The following is a 9,248-nucleotide window of genomic DNA, read 5'->3' as shown; positions in this document are numbered from 1 at the left end:
GCGGGAACTGGGAGGAGGGGAGTTATGGGGGGAAAAAAAGAGGAACAAATGTAATCTGAACAATAAAGATTTAATAAAAAAAAACAAACAAAAAAGAAATGTACACTATAATAAGCAATAAACACAATTTATGCACATGTGAAAAAAAATAAAATAAAATAAAAATAAAAATTTAAAAATATAGAAAAGCAGTTTTTTTTTGCAGGCAGGGTCTCAATAACAAAAGAAGTAGACAAGTTTTCAGACATGAAAATAATAAATGGAGACATGAGGAAACAATCAGCTAATTCCAAAGTGAGGAACTTCCTACAAAAATACTGGCTTGGAATCTCCAAAATATCAGTGTGATGGAAGAAAAGCAAAATGTTGGAGATGTGATCTACATTAAATGAGACTGAAGAGGCATCTTTAATGATTCTTCATTAAATCCTAGATGCCCTGCCCATATTTCACAAGCTATAAAGGATACTAATGGACAATTGAGGAAAATTGAATACTGTATGGACCATACAATACCCAATCCTATCTAATAAAGAGGGAATATGCTAATTGACCCTTACACCATCGCAAAGATGGCGGCGCCCACAGCCAATAAGGAGGGAATATGCTAATTGAATGCCACGCCCTCAAAGATGGCGGCACCCAGTCCCCTCAGCCCCACCAGGGCAGCAGGTGCACGGCAAGGCAGGGCGTGCCCCGCACACCTGCCTCTGGAATCCCCCAGTCCCCTCAGCCTCCCAGCTGCCCAGGGCCGGCCCGAGGCACAGGCAAGCCTCGGATGGTGGCTGCCCAGACGCCCAGTGGTGCCCGAGCCTCAGGTAACCAGGGCCGGCTGAGGCTTGTGCTGCCAGCAGTGGCAGCAGCAGAGGTATGATGAGGGCATCACCTTCCCCTGATCGCCAGGTTGCCTCCCGCCCCTGAGGGCTCCCGGACTGTGAGAGGGGGCAGGCCGGGCTGAGGGAACGCCCCCTCCAGTGCATGAATTTTCATGCACCGGGCCTCTTGTCATATCATAACCGTGTTAAATGTTGTGAGTGTGGGAAGCGTATTGTAGTTATACAGGAGAATCTTTTCTCCAATGATACATGCTGAAGGTTTAGGGTGAAGTACCATAAAGTCTGCAACTGACTCTCAAATGGGTTGGAGGTGGAGTGAGGCAGTGCTGGTTACAGAAAGAGAGGAAGGGAGGGAGGGAGAGAGATGGGGGGCGAGAGTGCAAATGTGGCAAAGTGTTAACAAACTGAGGAATCCAGTCTCATGACTTTATAGTTTTTAAATTTTTCAAAATAAAGTTGGGGAAAAAAAGTGTTTTTAAAAGGTTGAAAAACAATGGGACTATTGTCCCAAAGACATTATTTTAGATCAGGATCCTTCAAAACCACATGCACTCCATTCGGATCACACATCATCCAGTGCCTTTATTTTTTATTTTTTAAATATATTTTATTGATTTTTTACAGAGAGGAAGGGAAAGGGACAGAGAGTTAGAAACATCCATGAGAGAGAAACATCGATCAGCTGCCTCCTGCACACTCCCTACTGGGGATGTGCCCGCAACCAAGGCACATGCCCTTGACCGGAATCGAACCTGGGACCCTTGAGTCTGCAGGCTGACGCTCTATCCACTGAGCCAAACCAGCTAGAGCCATCCAGTGCCTTTACTGCTGCTTCCTCTGAGGCTTTGTATTAGATGTCACAGGGCTCTGTGAGCTGGGCTCTGTGAGCTGTGCTCTGCTCAATATTTGTGACACTATGTAACTTAAGAAATCTAAGCTGCTAGAAGTTGTTCAAAGCAAGTAGCTGTGTGGAAAATTACAGGTGTAGCAGTTACAAATTAAGCTACTTTGTGGGATGTGAGAAAACTCAGAGTGAAAAAAGAAATTGGCCAATTAAAAGATTTATGGGATGTTAGGGAACCAAAGACTAAGTCCAACAGAAAAAGGAGTTTCAGTGTGTATCTACATTTTTCTATCCATCCACGAATTCTCTGGCTGTGTATATATATATATGCATATATACACAAACAAAATGATGAAATAAACTGCCCTGGCTGGTTAGCTCAGTTGGTTAGAGCACTGTCTTGAGTTTGATCTCCAGTCAGGGCATATATAAGAATCAACCAATGAATGCATAAATAACTGGAACAACAAATTGATGTTTTTTTCCCCCTCTCTCTTCCCCTCCCTCCCTCCCTTTAATAAACCAATAAATAAAAATTTCAAGAAGATTGAAATCGTCCTAGCAGGTTTGGCTCAGTGGACAGAGTGTCGGACTGTGGACTGAAGGGTCCCGGGTTTGATTCTGATCCAGGGCACATGCCTGGGTTGCACGCTTAATGCCCAGTAGGGGGTGTGCAGGAGGCAGCCGATCAATGATTCTCTCTCATCACTGATGTTTCTCTCTCCCTCTCCCTCTCCATTTCTCTCTGAAATCAATAAAAATATTTTTTAAAAAGATGATTGAAATCATATCAAGCATCTTCTCAGATTACAGTGGAATGAAATTAGAAATCAACTACAGTAAAAACATTCAAACACATGGAGACTAAATAGCATGTTATTAAACAATGAATGGGTTAGCAACGAGAACAAGAAATAAAAAACTTCCTGGAAACAAGTGAAAATGAACACACAACAACCCCAAATCTCTGGGACACAGCAAAAACAGTCCCGAGAGGGAAGTTCATAGCACTACCAGCCTACCTCAAAAAATAAGAAAAAATCAACAATAAACTAACTCTACAACTTGAAGAACTACAAAGAGAATAACAAGGAAAACCAAAAGTAAGTAGAAGGAAGGAAAGAATAAAGATTAGAGCTGAAATAAATGACAAAGAGACTAAAAAAAAAAAAATACAAAAAAATCAATGAAACCAAGAGCTGGTTCTTTGAAAAGATAAACAAAATTGATGAACCATTAGCCAGACTCATCAAGAAACATAGAAAGAGGACCCAAATAAATAAAATCAGAAACAAAAGTGGAGAAGTAACCACTTGACACCACAGAAATACAAAGGATTGTAAGGAAATGTTATGAACTACTATATGCCAACAAGCTGGACAATGTGGATGAAATGGACAAATTCCTAGAAAACTACAATCTCCTAAAACTGAATCAGAAAACCTGAACAGGTCAATAACAACAGATGAAATAGAAGCAGTAATAAAAAACTCCCAGCAAACAAAAGCCTGGGTTTGGACAGTTTGGGGAGTTTTACCAAACATTCAAAGAACTAACACCTATACTCCTCAAACTATTCCAAAAAATCCAAGAGGAAGGAACACTTCCAAGCACTTTATATGAGGCTAGCATTACCCTAATTCCAAAACCAGATAAACACTACAAAGAAAGAGAATTACAGGCCAATATCCCTGATGAAGATAGATACTTAAAATCCTCAACAAAATATCAAATCAGATCCAGCAATATATTAAAAAGATCATACACCATGATCAAGTGGGATTTATTCCAAGGGTGCAAGGTTGGTACAATATTTGCAAATCAATAAACATGATAAATTGAAAGAAACAAATTGAAAGAAAAAAATCAATGACCATATCAATAGATGCAGAAAAAGCGTTAGACAAAATCCAATACTCATTTTTGACAAAAACTCTCAGCAAAGTAGAAATAGAAGGCCATATATGATAAACCTACAGTGAACATCATATTCAATGGGCAAAAACTAAAACCATTTCCATTAAGAACAGGAACAAGACAGGGATGGCCGCTTTCACCACTCTTATTCAACATAGTACTGGAAGTCCTAGCCACAGTGAGCAGACAAAAGAAGAAATAAAAGGCATCCAAATTGGAAAGGAAGAAGTAAAACACTCATTATTTGCATTTGACATGATATTGTACACAGAAACCCTAAAGCCTCCACCAAAAAGCTACTAGATTTAATAAATGAATTTGGCAATGTAGCAGGATACAAAATCAACACACAAAAATCAATGGCTTTTTTATACCCCAATAATGACTTCTCAGAAAGAGAAACTAAACAAGCAATCCCTTTTACCATTGGAACAAAAAAAATTTTTAAATACTTAGGAATAAACTTAACCAAGGAGGCAAAAGACTATATTTGGAAAACTACAGGATATTGGAAAAAAGAGACAAAAGAAGATATAAACAAGTGAAGAATATACCGTGTTCATGGATTTGTAGAATCAACATCATCAAAATGTCCATACTACCCAAGGCAATCTACAGATTCAGTGCAATCCCTATTAAAATACCAACAACATATCTCACAGATCCAGAACAAATATCCCCCAAATTTATATAAAACCAAAAACGACCTCAAATAGCCACAGCAATCTTGAGAAAGAACAAGAAAGTTGGAGGAATCACAATACCAGATTTCAAGTTATACTACAAAGCCACTGTAATCAAAACTGCCTGGTACTGGCACAAGAACAGGTACATAGATCAATGGAACAATGGAACAGAACAAATTGATTCAAGCCATTATGCTCAATTAATATTTGACAAAGTAGGCAAGAACATACAATGAAGTCAAGACAGTCTCTTCAATAAATGGTGTTGGGAAAATTGGACAGATACATGCAAAAAAATGAAACTAGACCACCAACTTAGACCATACACAAGAATAAACTCAAAATGGATAAAAGACTTAAATGTAAGACAGGAAACCATAAAAATCCTAGAAGAAACCATAGGTAGCAAAATCTTAGATATCTCTCGTAGCAATATGTTTACAGAAACATCTCCTAGGGCAAAGAAAACTAAGGAGAAAATAAATAAATGGGATACATTAAAATAACAAGCTTCTGCACAGCAAAAGAAACCATCAAGAAAACGAAAAGGGAGCCCACTGTATGGGAGAATATATTTGACTATGATACATCTGATAAAGGGTTAATATCCAAAATATATAAGGAACTCATACAACTTAACAGAAGGAAGACAGACAATCCAATTAAAAAATGGGCAAAGGACCTAAATAGACACACTTCTCCAAAGAGAACATACAATGACCAACATACAATGATCAATGACTTTGAGCATTTATAAAAAAATGCTCAAAGTCATTGATCATCAGAGAGATGCAAATTGAAACAACAATGAGGTATCACCCAAAGAGGACATATCGATGGCCAAGAGACATATGAAAAACTCAAAGTCACTAATCATCAGAGAGATGCAAATCAAAATGACAATGAGGTACCACCTCACACCTATCAGAATGGCTACCATCAACAAATTAACAAATGACAAATGCTGGCGTGGATGTGGAGAAAAGGGAACCCCAGTACACTGCTGGTGGGAATGCACCCTAGTGCAGCCATTATGGAAAACAGTATGAAGTTTCCTAAAAAAATTAAATATGGAACTGCCATTTGACCCAGTGATCCCACTTCTAGGAATATATCCTAAGAAACCCGAAATACCAATCAGAAAGATTGTAAGTACCCCTATGTTCATAGCAGCACAATTTACAATAGCTAAGATCTGGAAACAGCCCAAGTCCCCATCAGTAGATGAGTGGATAAAAAAGCTATGGTACATTTATACCATGGAGTACTATGCAGCAGTAAAAAAGAAGAATCTCGTACCCTTTGAGACAGCATGGAGGGACTTGGAGAGGACCATGCTAAGTAAAATAAGTCAGTCAGAGAAAGACAAATATCACATGATATCACTCACATGGGGAATATAGGTAAAAAAATAAACTAATGAACGGAGTGGTTCAAGAGACATTGAAGCATGGAACAGAGTGTGGAATCTCAGAGGGAAGGCAGGGGAGGGTGTTTGGGTGGGAGGTAATCAACCAAGGACCTTGTATGCATATATGCATAACCCATGGGCACAGACAATGCAGAGGTGAGGGCCTGGGGCAGGGGACGGGGGCAGGCTGAAGGGTGTCAATGGGGGAAAAAAGAGGACAAATGTAATACTTTCAACAATAAAGAATTATTTAAAAATATATAAGTAAATAAAAGCACTATAAAAGGCAATTTACTCTGTACCTTTGGATGGCGACAAGCATGGATCTGAGTGCTGCGGTCTGTGGTAAGATGATGGAGAATGTCAGGCATGTTTCGAAACATGTCTAATTTATTCACATGGACCTGAGGAAAATTAGATAAGAAAATTATTTGAACTGTAATTCCTACAAATACATTACTCAAGAGTAATTATGCAGGGATAAATCATCCAGTTAGGGATCTCCTCTTTCTTGAAACCTAGTTTTTGGCATTTCAGTGCACATCAGTATTCTGTCAGGATGTTAACAGGCAAAGGACAAAGGTCATTTTCCCACCAGTCAGTGTTACAACCTATTGGTGGTAAGAAAAAATTCTGGAGATTCAATTGGTGGATTTCAGTCCTTTGGTCCACTGAGTCATTCAATTAATATCTATTGTACACCTACTATATATCAAGCTTTATTCTAAATGCATGAAATTCGTGCAAGAGTAGGCCTTCCTTCCCCCGCTGCCAGCACGGGCTTCCCTCTGGCACCCAGGACCTGGGCTTCCCTCGTAGCCCCGGCTTCCTCTGGAAGGTAGTCTGGAAGGGCATCCGGTCTAATTAGCATATTACGCTTTTATTATTATAGATTGGGTATACAGCAGTGAATGCAGCAGATAAAAGCAATCAAGAATGTGCCCTAGCCAGTTTTGCTCAGTGGATAGAGCATTGGCCCTTGGACTGAATGGTCAGGTTCGATTCTGGTCAAGGGTATGTATCTTGGTTGCAGGCCCAATCTCCAGCCCCAGTTGGGGCACGTGCGGGAGGCAACCAATTGATGTGTCTCTCTCAATCAATGTTTCTCTCTTTGTCTCTCACCTTCCCTTCCACTCTTCCACTCTCTCTAAATATCAGTGAAGAAAAAAATGTATTCTCGGGTAAGGATTAACAAAACAAAAAAAGAATCACTCATGAACATAGGCACACAACATACTTGGCAGGGGGAAGAGAGCTGGACTAGGAAGCAGGGACCCATCCTCCCTTACCACACACCTCTTTACTGGATGAAAACAGGGAGGACAGAAGCAGAGAAAACAAAAAAACCTTGGTCACCTCTAGAATTTTAAGGTTAATACATTTTAAAGTATTAATGCCAATGTATTAGTTTTACCTAAAGCTTCTAGCTAGTTCTTAACATCATCAGTAGCTTCTTGGAACTGTGCAAAATGACATATAACAAAACCATTTTTTACCATAGACTAGCTCAGTGGTCGGCAAACTGTGGCTCAGCAAATCGCGGCTCGCGAGCCACATGCGGCTCTTTGGCCCCTTGAGTGTGGCTCTTCCACCAAATACCGGCTCTTCCACAAATACCAACTTCTGTGCATGGGCCACGAAGTTTCAATCGCACTGTATGTGAGCGCCCGCACGTGGGATTTTGTGGAAGAGCCACACTCAAGGAGCCAAAGAGCCGCATGTGGCTCGCGAGCCACGGTTAGCCGACCACGGGACTAGCTGATATAAAACAAGAGTTAAGCTCCTAAGGCATCTCATTGACATTATAATGAACACTGAAAGAAACATTATTCAAGAACCTACTGTACCTGAGTTGATATAAAGATTATGAAATGGCACCAAAAAAAGTATTGTCATTTTGAACAAAACAGATTAGAATAATGCCAAATTGCTGTGGCAATTAATACCAAGACAGGTATAAAAAGAATCCAAGCATAAACACTTACCCTGTGGCCTATTCCACTCCCTATCTGTTTATTAAGGACTAAGAAGTAACAACGAATTTGCTTTTCTGGCCTCTCCAAGAAGGAGATAAAAAAAAAAAAAAAAAAGAAGGGCGCGCGGGAGGGAATGATATAGAAACTTTCATCCTCACAATAATAAAGAAGCCTGAAAAAGTTGCCATAGATCATCGCTGAGGTTCCCTAGTCAAAAGCCTCACTCGTCTCCCTTTTTAAAATCCTGATCTGAGCCGAAACCGGTTTGGCTCAGTGGATAGAGCATCGGCCTGCGGACTGAAAGGTCCCAGGTTCGATTCCGGTCAAGGGCATGTACTTGGGTTGCGGGCACATCCCCAGTAGGAGATGAGCAGGAGGCGGCTGATCGATGTTTCTCTCTCATCGATGTTTCTAACTCTCTATCTCTCTCCCTTCCTCTCTGTAAAAAATCAATAAAATATATTTTAAAAAAAATCCTGATCTGAAATGGTTTCTATTCCCCAAAAGAGATTAAGAGAGGACTCCCTGCAGGTTGACTGAGGTTCAGAGAAGGGCTGCTCTCCCCCATCCCCAAGCCCTTCTCAGCCCATGGTTTCTCCCTGCAAGGCATGCAGAACAGGAGCTTCCAGCCTGCTCAATTTCACACACCGCTAAAATTTACAAAACAAATCTCGGACTGGTAAGTAGTTATTACCGGTATATTCTGCCAAGAAAGGACATGAGGAGGAAAATAGTGGATAATTTATGTGATTCTAATTTAAAAGGCCATTTTAAGGAGGGGGGATCAAGAAGAGATTAACCAAAGAATGTACATGCATATAAGCACAGCCCATGGACACAGACAACAGTTCAGTGAAGGCCTGGAATAGGGCAGAAGCCAGATGGAGAGGGGCCAAGGGAGGAAAATGGGGGACATCTGTAATACTCTCAACTGTAAAAATAAATTTAAAAAAACCTGGATTTCTCACTTGAGGATTACAACAAGAATTATTTTTGTCTGCAGCACCTTAATTCCATCCAGACACATATTTCTAACAGTTTTTTTTAAAAATCGGTCATATCTGTTACAAGATTGAAGTATATTACTATATCTGAATGGTGTTGCTACACAGCTCTTTGTGGATGCAAAATATTTACTTGATGGCCTCACTGAAAGGCTCAGCTCGTTGTAAAAAAATAAATAAAAGAAAATAGTTATGAAGGGAAAAAAAGGCAATTTTAACACCAAAAATCTCAGAATGAATGCAAATCCTTCCTAAAATGGAGAACTGGCAACTTTACACCAATATATTTGGACAGAAGGATTTAAGGAAGGAATAAATTAAGGAAAGAAGGACTTAGGAAGTAAAGACTCATGAAGGCAGGAAGGGAGGGAAGAATTTTAAAATTTCAAATGCAAAAAGACTGGATCTTGCCCTAACCGGTTTGGCTCAGTGGATAGAGCATCGGCCTTCAGACTCAAGGGTCCCGGGTTCGATTCCAGTCAAGGGCATGTACCTTGGTTGCGGGCACATCCCCAGTGTGGAGTGTGCAGGAGGCAGCTGATCGATGTTTCTCTCTCATCGATGTTTCTAACTC

The 9,248-nt window shown here is 40.2% G+C and overlaps 1 protein-coding gene across 2 annotated transcripts in view; it reads right to left on the bottom strand.

Annotated features, from left to right (window-relative positions):
- The window catches only part of DCLRE1C (DNA cross-link repair 1C), a 48,474-nt gene that overhangs the window by 22,943 nt on the left and 16,283 nt on the right, over nt 1–9,248 (bottom strand). For both annotated transcript variants that reach the window (XM_014549945.1, XM_005878880.2), the window contains one exon: nt 5,997–6,098. In XM_014549945.1, coding sequence (XP_014405431.1) covers nt 5,997–6,098 — 102 coding nt within the window. The remainder of the gene's footprint in view (nt 1–5,996; nt 6,099–9,248) is intronic.

This window comes from Myotis brandtii, unplaced genomic scaffold (genome assembly GCF_000412655.1).
Source record: "Myotis brandtii unplaced genomic scaffold, ASM41265v1 scaffold576, whole genome shotgun sequence".
Lineage (NCBI taxonomy): Eukaryota > Metazoa > Chordata > Mammalia > Chiroptera > Vespertilionidae > Myotis > Myotis brandtii.
Note: the sequence above shows the minus strand (reverse complement) of the source record. Positions and strands in the feature narration are given on the sequence as shown.